Raw genomic sequence first — 22,310 nt, 5'->3', positions numbered from 1 at the left:
TTTTGCAGGGAATGTTTTAAAATGGAGTTCATCGCAGCAAGGAGGGGATCTAACTAATTGTTTCAGAAAAACCCAGACCCCCCTGGGTCTCTCTAGCCCTCAGTGAGCAGTTAAGACTGGGTACCCCTTGACAGGGCGCTCATGTCAGAGGCCTTTACTCTTCTAACATCACTCCAGAGCCAGGGCCTCTGCCATCTTACCTCTCTTGGGCCTGTCTACACAGTAGCTCCAGAGAGCCCAGAATTCTGTCTGCTGCCCTCACAGCCATCTCTGTTAGGCAGATGATTTGAGATGCACCTGGGGTCAGAGAGGTGTTAAGTGTGGACCATGGCATGTCCTGACAATGTCCCTAGTATAGGTTGAGCATCAGAGTGACAGGAACTCCTGTCCCTGTGGCCTCCAGTGGTCACTGCATTGACTGCTGGTGCTGGAAGGCCCCAAACACCATGGAGCCTGACCTCAGTTTATCAGCACATGGGAGACCTGCCCAATTGGTTCAGTGAGCAAACATGTTCATAGGGAAGACTTTAGGGGGCCCCAGAACAGGCCAAGGCCCCTCATATCCACTGTCCTAGCACCCTGCACTCTCCCTTTGAAGCATACGTCACATTAATCTTTTAAATTACCAGGGGGTTATTTATTGACTTTTCCGTCACCAGTTCCACAGGGACCACATCTGCCTAGCATCGTCCCTGAAGTGAATGCGTAAATGAACAGGATGCTCCGAGTAAACATTCAAGACCTTGGGTAGTGCTGCAGTAGGAATACAGTTAGGGGCAGCCCTCCACCCGCCTGCAGTCTGATGGTAGAATGGGCACATGTACATCACTGCTGTGATGTGCAACACGTGGGGCCCTGAGGATGAAACAGCCAGATCCCAACATTTGTGGGCTGGCAGAAGACAGAGGCAAGTGTAAGAGATAATGGAGGTCCCAGCCAAAGGGAACAGCCACTGCCCAGGCAGGGAGAAAAGAAGTGGAAGGGTATTTGGGGGGAAACCTGTGTGGCTCCCTGTGTCCTAGTTTAGACCACAAGTGGCCCAAGGCAAAGCTGAACAGGTGTGCCAGGCCTAGATTTCTAGGGCATTACATGGCAGGCCAAGAGTCATGGTTCTATCTTGAGAATTGTCGCAGCCACAGAAAGCTTTCAGGCCATGACCGGGGCATGTTCAGATATGTGTGTACCCAGATTGCCCCACCCATGGGGTAGAGGGTGGATTAGAGAGGGGGCTCTGGTAGGGAGACCTTCTCAGGAGACGTTTGTGACCACTTGATTAAAATAGTGATGACCAGGATCCCATCACTGGAGGTGGAGAGAAAGAACCCCCCAAGAGGTGTAGAGGAGGCTTTTCCTTTGGACTGGGTGACTGGATGGGGATTGGGAACAAGGAAGGAAAAACACCTCTCTCTCTTCTGTAAAGATTGGCCCATCCGGTGGACTGGAAGTGCTCAGAGGGCCTCTTACTGCAACCTGGCTATACACTGTACTGACTCCTGTAAGCTGTTCTTGCCTCTTACAGATAAAGAATCATAAGATAGAGACACTGCTTTCATCAGAGAATCTAGGTATCTGCCTTTACATCATCTTTTTAGGGAAAGGTGTCATAGCTATTTTTTCTTTTATGAAGCCTTCAGTAAATTTATCAGCCCCAGTCTCAAGTGTATGAAAATGCAATTATTAAACAAGTGTATAGAATGTGGCCAAGAAATCCCATTTTCATTTTCATCGTGTGGCATAATGGCAAGGCACTTAAGAGCAGTCATTGTCAGTGTAACATTTAAATGGAAGTGGCCAATAAAATCGATGTCATGGTATAAATTGTGCAAAGCCAAGCCTTTCTTTTCAGGGATCAAACTGCTCCAGCAGAGTGCATCACCTGGACTCAGAGGGCTCCGCAGCTACAGACAGTGGCATCTGCATGCAGGCCCAGTGCCTTCCAGGGGACCGGAGTGTACCTGGAAAGGGGACATGTGCTGTCCCCAGCCACCCTGACCGGTGTGCCTCTTGCCTTCACAGTGTGCTCACTGATCCGCCTCCAGGGCCACCGCCATGTCGAGCCGCGGTGGGAAGAAGAAGTCCACCAAGACTTCCCGGTCTGCCAAAGCAGGAGTCATCTTTCCTGTGGGGCGGATGCTGCGGTACATCAAGAAAGGCCACCCCAAGTACAGGATTGGAGTGGGGGCACCCGTGTACATGGCCGCCGTCCTGGAATACCTGACAGGTGAGTGTACCTCAGTCAACCCAGACACCACTGGCTCAGATACAGAAGTTCTCATAGTTCTCAAAAGACCACATTTATTTCTTTTATTTTGAAACAGCTCAAACCTACAGAAAAGTTACAAGAAGAGTACAAGAAACATTTTCACCTAGATCTAGTTGTTAACGTCTTGCCTCATCTGCCTTATCTCCCCTCACTGTGTGTGTGCATGCAAGTATATATGTGGATATTTCTGTATTTATTTTTGGCTGTTACGTAGTCCATTTTGAAATTTCCTCAGTTGTCCCAATAATGTACTTTATAATTTTGTTTGGTTTTCTTTCCTGGTCCAGGATCCATTTCAGAATTATATATTGCATTTGACTGCCAGCTTGTTAGTCTTATTTAATTTTGAACAGTTCGCCAGCTTTTAAAAAATCTTTCATGACATTGATACTTTTGAAGAGTCCAGGCTAGTTGTTTGGCAGAATGTCCTCCAATCTGGGTTGGTTTTAGGATTAGATTCAGGATGAGCATTTTCTTAGGAGAATGGCATCAGAGATGCTGCATCCTTCTCTGTGCATCACGTTGGGAGGCACCTGACTTGGTTTGTCCCGTCACTGGAGATGTTCTGCTTGCTTATTCAGTTAAGGTGGTATCTGTTGGATTTCTGCACATCCTGTATCACGGTATTTCACCCAGTGGCTTCAGCAACCCTTGATGATTTTACCTGAATTTTTTATTACAGTGGTGGTTATAAAACAGTGGGTTGTTTTTTCATTTCTTGGTGGTTATAAAATAGTGATTTTAAAAATTTCTTTTATTTCTGCATTTCTTAGTTGGCATTCTTTTGTAATAAAACCTTTCCCTGTGCCCTTCCTCTTTTTTTTGAATATCAATGTTGGTTTACAGATTTTTAGAAATTTAGTAAGTTATATTCATTTCCTTACTTTAATGCTCACATTACCTCAAATTTGATCTTCAGGCTGGTTCTGATATCCTTTTGCCATGTCTCCATCAATTTCTGTACATTTTCTTGCTCTTCTAACACAATAAGATATTCCAGCCTTACCCTGGACTTCCCTTGCCCCAGTCTGGGACTCAGCCTTCTCTCCAAGGGGTCCTTTGTCCTGTTCACAGATACAGTCTTATTTGTGGCTTCATAGCAATTGTGCAAAGCCAGCTGGGAAGGGAGGGAGACTACCCCCATTTTTAGTGATGAGAAAGCCAGGCCTCAAAGCATAAAGGATTTGTCTGGGGTTGTATATGGCCTGCAAGGGGTTGAGAAGGGACCCCAATCCTGCTGTCCTGTCGTAGTGCTTTTACTATGTATTGCCTGAGACACGATCAGGTGGGTCTGTAGGTGCCAGGAAGGAGTACTCTGATTCTTGCAGCCACCTCTGCTACAGCCAGAAAGGGGCAACTCCGCAAGATGGGGTACCTCTGCCAAAGTGATACAGCCAGGCAGCGGAAGAGCTGGGTTGCTTCCTGCACTCCCTGCTCTCTCAGTAAGACAAGGCCAAGGGTTTCCCCCATAGCAAACACAGTCATCAGGAAGGTAAAGTTTTTGTGTTCTGTTGAAAGCATCTGGCCATGAAAAGTAATAGTGTTAGATTTAAGTATTTGTACATATTTTGGGACTTTTGACTTTCTGCTTAGCAAGGACTCTTATAGGTGGCAGGCCTGGTAATGTGAACTAAGCACGATTCTTCTGTGTAGATGAGGAAACAAGCCCAGAACTTAGGTGACACACCCAGGAAAGCTATATATATGTTTGGCAGTCAGCCAGGGAGACCGGGAGAAGTTGCTAGATAGGAAACAGAAGACATTTTAGTTCTTGCCTAGTTAGTGTACATGCTCTGTGACCTAGAGGGAGTTACCTAACCTTTCTGGACCCCAATTTCCTTACAACTCAAATGGAGTCAACTGTCCCTACTCCAACTCCAGGCTGTTGTGAAGGTCAAAGGGGCTGTGCGCATAATGGGAGAGCTAATGTGCTATACAAACCCAGGCAGCCCCTGGCTCCCAAATGCCATGATGCCCATTCCTGGGATGTTAACAGAGACTATCATTAGGTCAAGTACAACCTCAGTGTCATTTCTTCCATCTAGCTTTCTCTTCTTTTTTGAAGGGCATGAGAAGGGAGTATCATTGCTTTGTCATATCTCAGGCAACTACTACCTGTGCTGCACAGAAATCTGTTTTTCTGGTCTGGGCATAGCTGGTTCTGAATCTGAGCCCAGTGCTCCTGAGGTGGATGTCAGCGGTCCATTCTCATGGGGGCTAGAGACCTTGACTCAGTGTCTCACACATCCATCCTCCCTATCCCCAGCTATTGTGGGTGTATAGGAGAGGTCACAGCAGGGCATGGGACTGGCCAGGACAGCCCATCACTATCACTGGAAAAGTAGCTCAGAGCAGATCCTTACTCTGGCATCAGCCACATCAGCTCTTGTATATTAAATAATAATATGTATTTTTAAATTTTATGAAGACCTTCCTCAGATTCCAGTTGGCTGAATCTGAGGCATTTCCTCTGCCTGCATGTGGCACTGAGTCATTGGCATGATCATACCTGCCCCCAACATGGAGCCAGGCCCAACTGACCTCAGGAGGATGTCCTGAGCAGTCAGAGCTGTGCCCAGTCACTGCTGTGGTCACTTATGTCCTGTTTTGTGATGGGAGAGGAGCCAGACTCTGGGGCCATGTCTACTGAGGATGCTGCTCTGTTCCACCCCTCAGAACAGTGCCACACACCCACACTGACTGTCCTCAGAAGGTGGCCAGCCCTTAGCCTATTGGGTGGGGATGTGGGAGCACATGGATGTTAGACCTTCTGGGTATCCACCCACTTAGAACTTTGTTTTTTGGCCCTTGAGTGAGAAGGAAGTGTGTCCAGGCCCTCTTTCTGTTCTCCTCTTCACTTTTGTTTCCCTAAAGGCCTTTTTCTCATTCACTCCACATGTTGTCTGCCAGGCATCGTGCTAGGCTCTGTGTGAGAGTGCAGGAGTGATCAGGGCAGAGTGGCCTCTGCTTCATGGAGCTCACACTCTTGTCTGAAAAAGAGACAGCCAGCCAACCTAGACAGTTTAGAGACTGAAAGTGTTGCAAGGAGTGAAAGTAGGCCAAATGAGGGACCAGGCTGCTTGGGAGCTTGGAGATGAGCTGGCCGGGGAAGGCTTCTCTGAGGAGGAGAAATCAGCTGAGCCCTGGAGAGGTGCCAGCCAGCCCCGCAAGAACTGGGAGAGGGACTCTGCCAACCACTTATCTATCTTGATGTGCCTGCTGGGTGCAGGCCAGCTCCTTCCAGAACATGGGGAAGCTACAGAGAGAGGGAGAAACTGGAGTACCAGCCTTCACACAGCTTAGGGTCTGGTCAAGGATGTGACCCCGACGTGGTGTTCCAACACTAGGCAGACATCTGAGGGAAGTCCCACTCACTCAAGCTCTCCTTGCTGAGAGCTGTAATGTCCCTTACACAGCTACAGACCAACCCATCCCCATCCCCAAAGGGCTTCCTGCCCAGAAACAGGTATAGACAAGAGAAAGGCTATGGTGATGCAGGACAACCCATGCTGCAAAGGGGGAAACAGGACCGCAAGTGGGTGTCAGGAAATGCTTTCTGGAGAATGTTTATTAAACAGTTACCAGAGCTGTCCTGCTTGTTTAGGTGTCACTGAAGTCCCTAAGAAGGGATTGTTTTCTTCTCTGCATGGCCTAGACTCTTACAGGTGGCATCAACAATTGCAGGCATAGTGATGGGGTGTGCCACATGGAGGCCCATTTGAAGTAGCTGGGCCAGGCCCCCTGCCTTCCAAAGGCCCCTGTGGGAGAGATGGGAGGGGTCTGGATGCCCAGGGATTACTAAGAGGACTGCTGAGCTGCAGTGCCAACCTAGGACTAGGTGCTTCTGAAGCAGGGAACTAGCATCTCCTTGGTGACCAGCTCTGGGGACTACTTGGGGTCCACTGTGTTCTACAGCTGTGTGGTTTAGAGTCTGGGCATTGGTGCCAGAGTTGCCACTTCTTACTTGTGGCTTAGGCAAGTCACTCACATCTCCATGCTATGGTTTTATACTCTGTAAAATGAGGATCACAGTAGCTGTCTCATCAGGTTCTTATGAGGCTGATGTGAGAGCATGCATGTGATGTCCTTATTTCATGCCTGGACATTGTAAGTGCCCAGATGTTAACTATTAACTTTAGGGTTAAAGTATGAGAGAGGAAGGGAGTCTCCAGTAATCTTGTTCCTTTTTCTGTCTTTTGTCAATGACCAGAGCCTTCACACTCCTCCAGCAGGCACCCAGCATCCTCCGATAGCAGATGCCCCAATTTGAAGCTACCTGTGGGTACTTGGCCAATCCTTGTGCAGTTTATGGAGCCAGCTCCTGACCTGGGGAAGAAGCAGGGACACATGAGTGATCTTTAGCCATTTTACAGACTGGATGAGGCCCAGCCATTGGACTTGACTACATCATGAAATAAAACCCCAAGGAAAAGGGATGTTGTTAGAAATATACTTTGCCATCTGGTTTTGGCTAACAAAGTGATGGTCCTCATCCCAAGTTTCAGCTTGTTTGACTTCCAGTCTCTAACTCAGATCAGATGTTGCATATCCCCTCGGTGGTAGTCATAGGGCCACAACCCATCCCTGCATCCATCTCCTAGAGGTGGGTATAGAGAGCCTGTTCCTGTCAGCAGCACATCCTGTTACACTGATACTCATTTCAGCCAACATCCATCTCACTTGGCATTTCTGATGTGGGAAGCAATCCTACAAGCTTGGAAGATTGAGGTAGGCAGAGCCTGCAGTTGGCTCTGTCACTTACCTTGAAAATAAGTCCCAAACCTCTTTACCACCTTCCTATCCGGGACACTCAAATGTGTCCCGGACTCAGATAGCTAAAAGCAGAGCAGGAAGAAGAGGACAGTCAGGCTTGGCTCTATGATGCTCCAAGGTTCTAGGAGCTCCCACATCCTTGCTTGTTTGCATGAGTGCACCTCCCTTAGACTAACTGACACTTCAGGCCAGAACCCAGCTAATGCTTGCTAGTACCTTCTTGGACACTCATGCTGCACTGGGTCTTATGTTACAGCATTTGCTGTGTTCTGCAAAGCCCTTCCCTCACCCTGTTTTCCTAAAATTAAAACACACACACACACCACACACCACACCACACAGGAAAGGAAAGATTAAGAATTTTAAGGAGTCAAGGGGTTACAACTAGAGAAAAAACACTGAAATTGAAACTCCAGTGGGTACTCAGTGTGCAGGGTATATTTAAGTGCATGTTCCCTTTTCTGGTTATGTGAGTAATTTGAAAATTAAGAAACTAAACTCATTCATAATCCCACTACCCAGATACAGCAGCTGACATTTAATGTCTTTTGTGTATGTGTAAAGGACAGCCTTTAGTCTAATTATTTGTTTTTATTAACATATGCTATTGATGACCTTCACTGACGGCCAGTCACAGAAACATCACAGTGCATACTCTTACAAAGCAAATTGTGAAGTACTTTAGGAGGTGTTCACCACATAATCTAAGTTGCCAATCCTCCTTCAGTCTCCCCTGGGAATAGATGATTCCATGGTGGATAAACATTCAATGAGCATTTGAAAAAGAATCAGTTCAATACTATGTGTCTTTGACATTTCCCTGATGATGTGGTATTATATGGCCAGCAAGTTAACCGATCCAAGTGGGTCAGGCCTCAGGGTTTGAGGCTAGAGCCTGGAAGCCACCAGGAGGTGGAATTCCACCTTCTCTGTCTTACCCAAGATGTGAAAGTGCAGCATAGCTTGATAACATGCTTCTCCCAGGGCATGTGAATCCAGCTGTAGAGCTCATAAACAGTTTTTATCTGGTTCTTCATGGTCCTTCTAAAGAGTCCACGAAGTTGTTGAGGAGAGTGTAAACATGATCTGAGCCTACTTTGTGAAGCAATGGGCCCATTTTCCCCTGCTCTCCCAAGGCCAGCAGTCAGACTATAATACTTGGATCTGAGAGGGGAAAGACCTTATTGCTTCTTCATACAAATATTTTCTTCCACTCTATGGCTTGTCTTCTCATTCCCCTAACAATGTCCTTTACAGAGTAGAAATACTTGATTTTCATAAAGACCAGCTTAGTAATTATTTATGGTATAGATTGTACCCTTGGTGTTGTGTCCAGGAAGTTACTGCCAAACCCAGAGTCACCTAGATTTTCTCCTATGTTATCTTCTAGGATTTTTATGGGTTTGCCTTCTACATTTAGGTCTATGATCCAATTTGAGTTAATTTTTGTAAAGCATGTAAAGCTTGTGTCTAGACTTGGCTTTTTTGCATGTGGATGTCTAGTCTAGTTGTTCTAGCACCATTTGTTGAAAATCTCATTGCTATCTCGAAGATAAGCCATGTTGCCTGGAAATCTTCAGAAGTCAAAGGAATCTCACTGCTGTCTCATGATATCACTTTGAAGGGCAAAATGCAACTGTTATTTCTACCATCAGGGTCTACAGATGGGTAGACAAGTTCCATATGAAGGGCTCTGCTTTTGCTTGGGCCAACGGACAAGCACACAGCACGACAAAACCTGTTTCTGGAATCAGGCAACAAAAAAGGTGTGAACAAAATTAAGTGTGCCTTCTTTTCATCTAGACCTTCCATTTGGGATCTATTTACTTCTTATTGAAGTACATCCTTTAGAATTTTATTTAGTGAGGGTCTTTTGGTGATAAGTGTCCTCCACTTCTGTTTTTGAACATGTCTGTTGCATCTATAAAGTTTTCAGCCATCATTTCTTCAAACAGTTTCTCTATACTAGTCACTTCTTACGGAACACAAATTAAACCTATGTTAGTATTTTACTCTGTCTTCTGTATCTGTTAATCTCAGTCATGTTTTTAATTCATGTCTTTCTGGACTACTTTCTGGATAATTACTTTTCATCTGTCTTCTAGAACTATCTTCATTTTTACTAACTCTTTCTCCAGCCGTATCTGATCTGCTATATTAAACAGATTGAGTCACTGAATTTTAAATTTCAGTCATGATATTTTCATTTATAGAAGTCCTATTTCATTCTTTTTTGAATCTACTTGACTTTTTTTTTTTTTTGAAATAGGATCTCACTCTGTTGCCCAGGCTGGAGTGCAGTGGCATGAACATGGCTCACTGCAGCCTCCGTCTTCTGGGCTCAAGTGAGCCTCCCACCTCAGCCTCCTGAGTAGCTGAGACCATAGGTGCATGCCACTGTGCTTGGCTAATGATTGGCCATTCTTTATCATCTTTTTTCTCTTCATTTTAAGTTTTACTTAAATATATTTCACATGATTATTTTATATTCATTATTTAAATAATTCTAATATATGGAATCTTTGCATCTATTTCTGCTGGATTTTGAATCATTGTTAGGAAAGCTTGCCTCCTTCCAAAGCTGTAAAGACTTTTCTTCATGCTTTTGCTCAGTGTTTTTATGGTTTTTCACATTTATACTTTGACTTATTTGGAATTTACCATGTTGTATGGTGGGAGATAGGGATCAAGTTAATTTTACTTCACATGGTTATCCAGTTATCCAAACACAATTCAATATTTCATCTTTTTCCTGGTAATCTGAGATGCCACCTTTATCAGACATGAAATTTCTAGATATAATTAGGGCTATTTCTGGATGTTTATTTTCTGCTTTATTTATCTGTCTTGTTATATACTTATTTCCCATATCCGTTAGGTCTTTGTCTTTTTACTTTTGTTGAACTTATTTTCTCTAATAAGTAATAACACCAATGGTAAAATTCACACGCTATCAAAGGATATACAGTGAGACATGCATTGCCCTTCCGGCTCTTTTGCATATCCAATTATCTTCCCAGGAGATAATCCATGTTACTAGTTCTTACATATGTTACATGTCTCTTAAAAGATGATCTTTTTCCTTTTTATTTAAAAATAAATCTAGAAAATAAAATGCAAAAATACAGGAAATGAAAAGGATAATGGGCACATGTAGTATGCAGAGGCTGTCTTATTTATATTTGGGCCAAGATCTTGGGAGAATATGAGATCTTTGATCTGCCCTTAATCCCTCAACACCCCTAGACCCCCTTAGCTAACTCAAGGCTGACATGGGTCTGTGAGTTGAGGCCTGCCTGGATCTTGGGCCAGCCTGGGGCTGCGTTCCTTGGGATGCCCCTTGGGCAGCCTGGGGCTGTGTTCCCTGGGTTGATAGCTTTATAGTTCATGCTGCCTGCTACGGAACCCAGGTGTGTGTTCTAAAACATGAAACTAGGCCTGGGCCTTGGAGAACCTCCCTTCACTGCCATCCTTAATCACCACTGACCACTGCAGTGCTTAGTTCACTTGTTCAGTAATTTATTTGGAATGACTGATTTGTGAAAGAGTTAGGTGCAAAGTCCCAAGCTGGGTGCTGGGGTCAAAAGAATCATGGTTGATTTCCACAGATTTATAGGGTGCCTGTGACGTGCCTCACATCAGAGCCACATTAGTGACCCCAGGCCTTCCCCACCCCTCCCTCACCTTTGTAGACAGCTCCCAGGACAAGGCGAGATACTCTGCAGCTACATGGTAAATAGTTTTTTATTGAAAGCTAAGAAGACTAGTTAGAGGAATGATGAGTTTCACGGGGAGGGAGTGTTGGTAATGTCAGATGCTACCAGGAAATTGATGAGGATGAGAATTAAACTAGACTCCTGTATTTTTAAATGAAGCATGATTAGGATTAACACGGGGGCAGAGTGGGCCACACCTGTGTGAGGGGAGGTACGCAGCAGGTCAGCTGTTGCTGGCAAACAGGAGGGAGTTAGAAATGTAGCAAGGGCTGATCCTCATGTCTGCCCAAAAAAGCCATGGAGGAGGTCTCGGCAATACCTTGAAAAGCAGAGGAAGTCAGGAGCTGCCCAGCTGATTAGAGATAGCAGTGTCCCAGGAGTGGGACCCAGCATCCCAGGCGTCTTCCATGGATGACCATCAGGACGGGCTTCTAAAAGAACTATTAACACTTTCTCACTGAAAGGAGAAGGAAGTAGGTAAGAATTCTGCAAATATCTTCTCTCCCACTGTCTTCCTGTTAAAATATCAGCAACCGATAGAACATATTTACAGTGTTTTTGCTTGTTTTCTCCCGCCTGAAGGCTTCTATGTCTAGTCAAGTCAACCCAGAGTAAAATCCCCTGAAAGCAAAGAGCCACTCCTCAGAGCTATAAATAAACTCTAGCAAGAAGACAAACCCAAAGGGTATTAATCATAGTTAGCCTCCCTCTGTCTCTTCCCACCAACCCCTTCCAGGTCTGGTTGCCAAGAAGATGACATAAACCCTCCTTGGATTTGCCGGGCTGCTTCTCTCAGCCTACCGCTTTGACCCTGGCTTCCCTCCCTTTCTTCCTCCTCTTCCCACCCCACCTGCTTCCTTTTTAGGCAAGTGCATCTTCCATTTAGTGACCTGAACGTGTGTGTTCCCTGGCACCCAGAGCTGGGCTCTTTAGAGGCCCATAGTGGCGCCTGATGCTGAGATATCCTCTCGTGGGGTTGACATCACCCCATCTGCCTACAGGGGACACTCTGGGTTTTTATAGAAGGCGCGTTCCCTGCAGAGCTGTGGGAATCGTGAAAACAAACCCAAGGCCTCTGGAAATGGCTGATGTGTTGGTTTCCCTTGCCATCAATATCCTGATTGATTCTCCTTGTGGTAACTGGTAACTGAGGTAGTCTTTGGTTCATATTTATGTTGCCTCTATAAATCTGAGTGTTGACTGCTAAAAGTCAATATCTGCTGTTCATTCAGAAAATGAGGGTACTTGACTTAACTTGAGTAGCATTGTTTTTCTTGCTCTTTTACTCCCACCCCAGGCCCTGGCAGTCTCTAGTCATATTCTAACTGTGTCTTGTAATACTAGTTTCATGGACATGGGGGGAAGTGCTCTGAGTTCTACGTAAAGGTGGAACAGTTAAGTTCCAAAAATCTGCAGTATGTTGAACAGTTACTGTGTGCTAGGCACTGATTAAATGCTTTATATTTGGTAACTCATTGAATCCTCAATCCACCTCTCTTTCTTAGGAGCAAATTGAGGCTCAGAGTTTAAGTAACTTCTCCAAAGTCACACAGCACAGAAACCTTAGCAGTCAAAGGAATTGGACCCCAGAGCACTTCATTCACTTTGCATTTCCTTTGCCTTGAAGCAGCTAGCGGACACCTCAGGAAGACTGGTAAATGCCTGGTCCCCACGGCTGGCTTGATGAAGACACAGCCTGAGGGGACAGACTCTGCAACAGTCATGGGTGATTGCCAGAGACATTCCTGTGGCCTGGTATGGACAGGGAGGACAGGGTTCCTGCAAGATAGGCCTTGAAGGACAGGCAACCCTGGACAGGGATGAGGAAAGTCTAGAGCACGCAGACAGGAGGTGGGTGTGAGGGGCGAAGTCCCCTGGAGTGACAGGTGCTGGCCTGCAGGGAAGGGGCGGTCTGGTGCATGTTGGAACTGCTGCCGTAGCAGTGGCAGAGCAAGTGACGTACTGGGCAGAGAGCTGCCCTGAGGAGCCACAGCAGGCCTCGGAGAGGGCAGTGCCCAGTCAGGTGTGGGGAGCTTGTGTCACTCAGTGGTGCTGAGGAGGACTGGAGATGGAAAGCTTTTTGGCCAGTGTCCTTTATTGTCCCCTTAGCGAAGAGGAGGTGGAATCCTAGGTGTTGGAGCTCAGGCAAATCCTTAGACAAGTGGCCCTCAGTGTCGGGAATCCACACAGGCAGACAGCACAGAGGCCAGGCTGGTAAAGACCCCAGGAGCTATAGTCCCCTCTCAGGGGCCTCCCTTTCTGTGACACACTCACACTGCTCTAAAAACAGCCATGAAAAAAGAGTCTTCACATGCTCAGAACCTTTTTTTGGGAGAAGCAGGATTAAGCAGGCTGGGGCAGAGTGTCTGAGGGTAAGGGTGCTTGTGACCTGTGGTACCAAAGGCCAGCTGGGGCAGTGGGTAGCAAAAGTGCCTGTAGCTTCTCATCTATCCAGCGTTTTAATTATTTTCATTTTGAAAGGAAAATATACAGAACATAAATTCAAACAGCACAAAAGGGAATAGAACAAAACGTCTCCCTCTGAACAAGTCCCTGATTCTGCTCCCAGTGGGCAAAGCTGCTCCCCTGTCTTGATGAACATGTGTAGCCCGATCACAGACGTCGCCGCCTCCCCCAACACAGCGCAGCCCAAGAAGCTCACTGTTCTGCTCCTTGCTCTTTCCCTTTTGAGTCCATCTGGGAAATGGTACCATGACAGGACTCCTTAAATGAGTTTCCTCTTTACATTATACTCTGCAAATCATTTCATTTCAGCAGACATTGCTGATTGTTCACCCCTTCCTGAGATGAATTAAGAACAAATGGCTGTGGTTTTCCCTATCAAAACAAACATACATATTAACCATTTCCTTGTAACTTAATTGAGAGTCCTTGACAGCAAGTGATTGGTGGGGCAGAGAGTCCTGCCCAGCTGCCAGCCAGGCCTTGGAGTAGAACAGGTTTCTCAGGGCCTCCGCAGGCGCCTTCTCCTTCCCAGGGCCTTGACTTCTACTGCCTGAGCCCCTGGCTTTACACACCCTGCTGGGGTCAGACAAAAGCCCCATATCTCTTCCCAAGGTAGAGATGCCTGTGGGGGCGCCCTGGTGCTGTGTTCCATCAAGGCAGGTCTGTCTGGCAGCACCGAGGTTAATCAAGTTCAAGTGCATTTTTCAAACATATGTTAACTGTTAAGCATAACAGCAAAGAGTAAACTATTGGCAGAGGAAACACCAGGTTTTCTGTTGCTTTTTTCCTCCTTTTGGCACAAATCCACCCGTCCAAATCATCCAGTTCTAGATAGAGGAAATCGAGGCAAAGGAAGTACAGTTTTCTCCTTGTAATCAAGCTTGTCGCACTTTCTTAAATAGTGCAGTTGTAGCCTCAACAGTAGTAGCTTGAATTTACTGAGTGTACTAACCATTTTACTTGGTAACTCATTAATCTCATAAGCCTAGAGGTAACCTCAGCTATCACTCCTCCTGTATAGAATAGGAAACAGGTTTAGATGCACTTGGCCACGTCTTACAGATAATTGCAGGAGCAGGGATCCAAACCCCGACAGTCTGTCAGCAGACCCCGGGCTCTCACCACAGTGCCATTCATGGTTGCTGCCCTCCACTGCAGACAGAGTGGGTGGCTGAAACAGCACTAGAGATGAGGAAGGCAGAGGAAAACTTTCCTGACAAGGAAGATATTCGGGCACTGAGTTGGGTTGGTGGGTTAGATTAAGGTAATGTTTGCTAAGAATCATAGCTCCCTTTTGTTATTATGTATAATGTAAACTTTGAAATAGGGCTGAAAGTTCCAGCCAGTGGAGCTTACTTTACAGGTTCCCAAATTAAGCTGCATTTCCATCTTATTGGGAGACTTTGTGCGAATGCAGAAGACGGGACCAAATGCTGTCTCTGAGACCCCTGGCTCCTGGACTTTTCGGAGGAGTCTGCAATGGGCTTAACAACAGTAGATGAGTTTGTGTCAGACTCGGAACCATCTTTGGAATACTACTTTCAATCACTGCTATAGGTTTTATTTTCTCTGTGGAATTCTGGTTCTTTTGAGGCCCCTGGGACAAGCAGATGGAGAGCTTTGCTGTGGCCCAGAGCTCCGAGCTGATGGCTCGGCAGGCTTCAGACCCTGCCACTCACCTCCTGAAAAGGTGGGATGGGGGCAGTGGATTCTGGGATGTGGCTGCAAACACTTGGAGCCACCAAGGGAATTGGAGGAGGTTGTGGTGTGGTCAGAATGCAGGAAGCTCTTAGCAATCACCTTCCGATTGGGGTTGATTGGGTTAAGGCCTTCTGGAATGGTGTAAAACAGATCTGAACTCAAAGGGCTGCTGATGGAAGGATGATGAATCGAAAGAAATACAATAAACAGATTGCTTGTCATGTTGTTGGCTTTGTAGCAAACATGTTTTCTCCTTGGGATTATGTGAACATTTGCTTTTCTTTGATTTCTGGTTGTTATTTTCAGTATTTCTTTTGTTAGATGAGCTCTGTTTTACAGAGCTTCAAACGGCTCTGTTAAAGCCCCTGACTCTTATTGCAAGGGCTGTGTTTAGAGTTTGGCACAGCCTCAACACATCACCTGTTAGCTGTTAGGAGTCTAATTCTGCAAACCATGACTTCATCTTGCTGAAGGAAGATAGACAAAATGCTTCAATACAACAGATATGTTTTCGTTCAAGACATTTGGAAAAAAGAAAAAGGACCCTAAGCCTTTTGTCTCTGGCTGAACTTGGAAAGTAGACCTGTCAAAGGTATTCATGTTCAGACGGCTGGTCTGTAGTAAAAAAGGCTGCCAAACCATGCTGTTACCCAAGGATGTGGGAATTTTGTCAAGCGGCCTTAAAACAGTCATGTTCAATGAAGCTGGGGAACGTTTGGCCTAGGGTGCCTCTGCAGGGCTTGCAGCTCTGAGGAGAGGGGATATGGTCGCATCATCTAGGCCACTACAGATGATGGTGCCAGCCACTCAGTAGTTGCCGGAGACTAGCCCTGGCCAGGAGTGAGAACCTGAGGCTTATGTGTTTTGAAAAACAAAAATCTTAGAAGAGCTAATGAGCTGGCCAGTTTGCTCACCATTCAACCTGTTCCCTTTGCACCATTTATAATTGGGAACTTTACCACACTTACAATCCTCTTCAGAGCGGACCCTAAGCGCCTTGGGCCCCAAATCAGTCTAGTATTGGTCATTGGAAACAGACTGTCACCGACTGAGAAGACTTGGCTTGTTGGGGTGGAGAACCTGGTATGGGGTTCTGTTTTTTCTAATTGTTCTTTTTCCAGTTTCCTCCTGTGGTTTCTTATGGATTCCATTTATTTTGGTTACAGCCTCCAGGCTGCGGCTCCTGAAAATTCCCTTCAAGGGAGGATCCAAGGGCTGAGCACTGGAAACTCTGGAGAAAAGGATTTGTGTCCATAGATCTGGTGTTTTCCTGGTTATCTTTCTCAGAATCCCTTTTCTTTTAGACCGGCCACAGACAAAACATTTAGAGACACACAAAACCTTCCATTTTATGAAATGAATTGAGTGAAAGAATCCACCCTCCCCCTTGTAGGAAGGCATAGGCTCCATTCAGATTGAGGCAGAGGCTGAAGTTGGCTCTGTTCTAGCCTAGGAGAAAGCCCTCCTTGCTGGTGGGGATGTGAGGGCCATCCCAGTGTGCATGGGGGGCAGGCAGGAATTGCTGTACAGCCCTGAGCCTGGGGCCTCCATTACTTTGCCCTCCATATTATTGCAAAGCAGAGGATCACTTACAGGGAAGAAAACTACATCAGGACATCTTCTTTGGTGACGTGTGCCCTGCCCCAATTCCTCAGCAGTCAGTCACCCTCTCTCCCCCTCCTACTCCCTCCAATAGGAACATGCCCTGGAGAGCAGATGGGAACTGTTCCATCTTATTGAGTTGCTGGCATTTTGCACCTCTACTCTCTGCAGCAGACAACCCTTTCTTAGCTAGGAAAGCCCTTTACGATGGCTTTTTCTAAACCTGGACTAAGGATGAGAGGGTGGGTATTACTGATGGTTGGCAAGGGATGAGTGTGTGCTCTAGGTTACTGCTTTTGTTAAGTCGGGCACCCTCCGTCTTCCCTGGCCATGGTGAAATGCCCCAGCCCTCTGCTGCTGCAGCTCAGGAGAGAGGTGGGGCACTGAACATACTTCTCATAAAAGGTGTGTTTCTGAGGTGCTCTGTCCTGTGTGTCCCTTAACGATGGGGTTACTATGGTAACTATCCATCTGAAAAAAATGCAAGCGTAAACAGAAGATAAAGCTCTTGCTCAACTAGCTGGAGGGTGGATCTATGCCCTTCTTTGTTATCCCTCCTTGACCCAGCTCCCTCCTCCCTACCCACAGGGCTGAGGGCCCACTCTATGACGGTAAGAGTATGGGGAGGCAGTAATTTTGGCTTGCGCAGATCAAAGATGAGCTGGGGTTTTGCAAAAAGTAAGAGTCTTGGATTTGGGGGCTCCTTGGTAAAAAGCAGCAGAATGACTTCCCTGCCCCGTTCTTTCCAAGGAGCTGAGATGCTCCTTCCTGCCCCTCCTCATCCACCTTGCTACTCACTGTCACTTACAGGTTGGTCCAGTGTGGCATCCCTGATTCCCAGTTGAATAGCAAAACATGAGCACAGTCCTTCAAGTTTCCCTAGTGGAGAAACTGAGTCTGCTGAACTTTCAGTCACAAAGTAAGAGCGTAAGGGGGTAAAGCTTGCAAAGCCAGGAAGAATGTCCTCTAGCTCCTGGAGAATCCAGCTTCAGGTTTCTCAGCCCTTGTGCTTACTTCTGGGCTACTCCATTGCTTTCTTTTCTTCTTTATATACTGCCTGCCCTCACCCAAGTCAGGGGCCCAACCACACTTTTCCAGGTCTTTTTATCCATCATCCTTATTTTTCCTGCACAAAAAAAAGTGAAGGCAGCACTGCAGAAAATAAAGACCACATCCTTCCCCTCCTCCCCTACCCCCAATGGCCACTGGGCCTTCTCTCAGGAAGGGCCTTCCTCTAACGTTTTGGGCAGGAAGAGGAAACAGGCCACCTCCACTTTCCTGAGAAACTACCTTCAAATGATTTTCTTGCCAAAGGGTTGGACTTAGGACTTAGCAAAACAGGTCACCACTGTGGGCATTCTCCTTCTCCCTCCCTTTCTCTCTGTTAATGAGGGGCAGGTAAAGCATTCTTAGCACATTATGGTCAAAAGATTGTAATCCATCAGCTGCCTCCTGTATATTCTGGCTCTGCAGATACCGATGGCCCAAAACTTCTCTGTGGCCTCCAAAAGGGGAAGGTTGAGGAAGGGAGGGGAAGCCAGCAAAGTGGGCTACAGCTCTGTGGTGCTCGATGTGCCTCTCAGGCCTTCCTGCTGCAAGGATTCTGCCCAGGGCCCATCATGGCTGACTCTCCCTCCTGTTCCATTGCTCCCAGGCTCTGTGTTCTTGTTGGGCTTAGACTCTTGGTTTGGTGTCCTCTTGGGCCGTGGGCAGGACAGTGGCATTGCGGATGTGCTCTCCCGTCTATGAACATAGGAGAATGAAGGGCAAGCTGGGCTGGCCAGGCAGGCGCTTCTGCATTCACGGTATCCAGGGCCCAAGGTCACATAGGCATCACAGGCACCTTTTTGGCCTGGCCAAGATGGACCCATCACTGCTGGGCATTGAGACAGTACCACGATCAATGATAAGGTAGCTTCAGTGAAACTGCTGGGTGGCCATCTCCCTGCTCCACTGGTAAACTAAACTGTGCTGACACTGGTACAGGGAAAGGAGTAGCTTTGTGGAGACTGATGGGTGAAAGTGGGAAATGTGAGCCCCTCCACAAGATTCCATGTAAGCACTGGCTATCTTGCCTTCCACCCTGTCTTGGTTTTGTGGCTCTCACACGTATAAAGCCCAGGTAAGGGACCCTGTGGCATTCTTTATCACTCTCTGTATCACTGGCATGTGTATCCCTGCAGGCCTGGGAACACTGAGAAGACAGGGGCCTCATGGTGTGTTGGGTCCTTCCTGCCAAGCACAGAGTTGTGTGTCATCAGTGTGGTGATTACCGAGCAAAGGAATTCCTGCCTTGGATTTAGGGGGAAACCTGCTGTTTCAAGTGTGTCTGATCTCCTCCTGCCCCCACCCCCAAAGCTAATACGAGAGTTTCCTTGAGTAGCCAAGCAGTTTTTTAGCTTTACACACATACAGCAGATTTTTTGCATTGGGTTGAGCTGTTAGTACCTCTTAAAAATGTATGCCCTGTGTCATACTGTAAATTTTTAACACATGATTTTCGTGCAGCTAGAATTTTGTTCCTAGTTATTTCATAATGATTCTTGAGTGCTGATGTTGCTGGAGAAATATAGTGTTTACAACATAACTAAATATTAGAAATTCTTTAGTACTGGAAGGAGGTCAGACTTGAGTTGGGCCCAGAAGGGTAGCCTAGAATGACATCCCAGTATGGGCAGAATTGCAGAAGTGGAGAATATAAGATCCATTCTGGGTCTATCCGTATGCCTCACTAAGAAAACAAGGAGACAGTGATGAGGTTGACAGGTTACCAAGAGAACTGTAATGCCAAGGAGAAAACCAGGTCTTGCCAAAGGGTACTTCCTAATTCCCACCATCTTTGGTGCTGTGGAAAACCTGTCTTGTCATGTGAGACTGTGCCCAGGTGGCAGGTAAATCAACTCTAACTTAGTACTAACTATGGGTTATGCTCATAGCCCTTCTAGTTTTTCTTTTCTCTCATACATTTCATTTTGAAAAACTTCAGACATACAGAATGTCAAGAATACTCTTTATTTCATCACCTTACATACTTATTTCCTTGTGTTAAGAACTTTTAAAATTTATTATTTTCACAATTTTTAAATATACATGATTGTTAACTATAGTTACCATTCTGCACAATAGATCATTAAAACTTCTAACTGAAACTTTATGTCCTTTGACCAGCATTCACCCCGACCCCACCCCCAGTCCCTGATTACACATAGAAATGAATTCATGCTATATTTTCCATCTGTACCTGGCTTATTTCACTTAGCATAATGTCCTCCAGGTTTATCCATGTTGTTGCAAATGACAGAATTTCCTTGAAATTCTGTCTTATAAACATTATGAGAATGTTCTTATAATCATATACCTGGATTTAACAACTCTTAACATTTTGCCATATTTGCTTTATTCCTTAGAGCTTTTTCAGGATGGAGGGCAAGTTGTAGGCATCAAGATGCTTCACCCTAAATACATCAGCATGTATCTCCTAAGAACAAGGGTGCTCCCTACAGAATGGCAATACCATTATCACACTTAAGAAAATTAATAACTCCCTGGGTCTGATACCCAGTCCACATTCAGATCTCTTCAGTTGTCTCCAAAATGAGTTTCCTAGCTTTTATTAAAAGAATCAGGATTTCATCAAGGAGTGACACATTATATTTGGCCGTTATGTCTTTTTAGCCTTTTGAATCTACAATACCTCCCCGCCCCCCCCCACACACCCTTTAAAAAACGTATTTATGACATTGACTTTGTAAAGAATCCAGTCACATCCTTCTAGTTTTGCATCCAGATGTGCAGGCATTCAGCATTGATGTAATCAACAAAGATTGGTTAACAGGCCTCCTCAACAGCAAGTCATCCTGTCCTTGAAACCCTATAAGCAGACATGGTATACTCTCAGGGACCACGCTGAAGACTTTGGGTTTGGCCCTGGTGACATCTGCAGTGCTGACTGCAAGCACCCTTTCTGGGAAATGGGAGCTGGAACTGGGTTCAGATCTCAGCCCTCCCACTCACTCACTGAGTGATCTTCGGCTGGTCCCTTCTCCTCCCTCAGCTTCAATTCCTTCATCTCCCAAACAAGGGCATTGTACCTGGGGCTTCCTAGGTCATACTCAGCTTTGCCATTCAGCACCTCTGTGACTCTGCCCACAGCTTTTCACCTCAGGGTAGCTGCTTCCTGAAGTAGCTGCCTGTGCCCATTCCTGGCACTGTGAACATGGGGACTGGGGTGGGGACACATGGTCCTCTAACATGACCATACGCTCATCTCTGCTCCCCACAGCGGAGATTCTGGAGCTGGCTGGCAATGCAGCGAGAGACAACAAGAAGGGACGGGTCACACCCCGGCACATCCTGCTGGCTGTGGCCAATGATGAAGAGCTGAATCAGGTATGGGGCTCTCCCATCTCCCACTGATGTTTGAGCAGGTGGTCATACTGCCCAAGAAACATAGCTGAGTGGCTTTGGTGTTGGCTGGTTATGAAAGGTGTGGACTGCAGGATTAATTAGCAGCTTCCCTGCCTCCCATGGCAGTTTTTCCCCAAGGCCTTATTGGGAGTGTTGGGGGAAGCAGGATAAAACAAGGTATTTGGCTCTCCCAGAAGGAGAGAGATGATCTAAATTCCATTTGAGTGAGGGACTCTGGGGACTGGATCCCTGAGCAGTGAGCCTGAGTCCTGGCAGCATCCTCATGGAGGATGCCATGGAGGAAGGAGCTGCACCAACCCAAAGCAAAAGACTGTCCTGGGCAGGGCTGGCTTCTTGAAGGTTAGAAGCAGGGTATCTGGCTCACCATCTGCTATTCTGGTTTTCCTGAAAGCTGCTAAAAGGAGTCACCATAGCCAGTGGGGGGGTGTTACCCAACATCCACCCTGAGTTGCTAGCGAAGAAGCGGGGATCCAAAGGAAAGTTGGAAGCCATCATCACACCACCCCCAGCCAAAAAGGCCAAGTCTCCATCCCAGAAGAAGCCTGTGTCTAAAAAAGCAGGAGGCAAGAAAGGGGCCCGGAAATCCAAGGTACGTGATTTGGCTGGAATGTATGAAGTGGAATAGGATGGGGTACAGATAAACAGGGTTACCAGGCCTCCCCGCCACCGTTCCCCTGTGGGCTCATCCCACTGATGGGAGAGAATAAAGGAGGAACATGTAGGAGCTGATTACACTCCAGAAGGGCTAATCCAATACAAGTAGCCAGAGTCAGGAGGCCCTCCCAGAGTCTGGACCCAGTTGAAGGACAGAACCCCTGTGGGCAAAGTGGATGGATGGTGGGCTTTCAGGGATAGCCTCAAGCTGGAAGGACTCCCAAGCTGGCCCTTTCAGGGAGATGCACACACCTGTGGGAAGGGGGCTTCCCTGTGCTAGGGGACAGCCACTGTCTAGTCCTGTGGCCAGCTGCCTGCATACCCTGATGCTCAGTTGCAGAACTCTCGTGTTGCCATGGCTGCATGTCTTCCATCAGGGCGCTCCAGACAGTTCACTCTAGAATGGTTGTTTCTGTCAAGGAGGAAAATGGACGTATTACTCAGGTGCTTCTTCCTGGGCCTAACTTGGATTGGCTGGGTCCTAGGTGCTGGAAACCCTCTCATTAGTATCATCTGATGTCGTCTTGGGTGGGGAAGGCCAGCAGACTCCAGGTCATGATCCTCAGTGTAGAGGAGCACCCTCCGGAGGTCCAGGCCTGTGACTGCTGTGCTCACCTGTCTGAGCAGGAGCTGGAGACTACAAGGCAACTGGGATACATTTTCTGTGTTCCTTTGCCGAGTCCTACCTGTCAGCTGTTGTCATAGCC

General features: G+C 46.7%; 1 protein-coding gene across 4 annotated transcripts in view; it reads left to right on the top strand.

The window, feature by feature from the left end:
* Positions 1-22,310, top strand: part of MACROH2A1 (macroH2A.1 histone) — a 65,111-nt gene that overhangs the window by 8,085 nt on the left and 34,716 nt on the right. For all 4 annotated transcript variants that reach the window (XM_015140868.3, XM_015140867.3, XM_015140865.3 and 1 more), the window contains exons 2-4: positions 2,017-2,221; positions 20,804-20,910; positions 21,341-21,538. In XM_015140868.3, the coding sequence (XP_014996354.1) occupies positions 2,050-2,221; positions 20,804-20,910; positions 21,341-21,538 (477 nt within the window). In that variant the 5' untranslated portion in view covers positions 2,017-2,049. The remainder of the gene's footprint in view (positions 1-2,016; positions 2,222-20,803; positions 20,911-21,340; positions 21,539-22,310) is intronic.

Source organism: Macaca mulatta, chromosome 6 (assembly GCF_049350105.2).
Source record: "Macaca mulatta isolate MMU2019108-1 chromosome 6, T2T-MMU8v2.0, whole genome shotgun sequence".
Lineage (NCBI taxonomy): Eukaryota > Metazoa > Chordata > Mammalia > Primates > Cercopithecidae > Macaca > Macaca mulatta.
The sequence above is the reverse complement of the archived record's forward strand: the minus strand, read 5'-3'. Positions and strand labels throughout refer to the sequence as shown.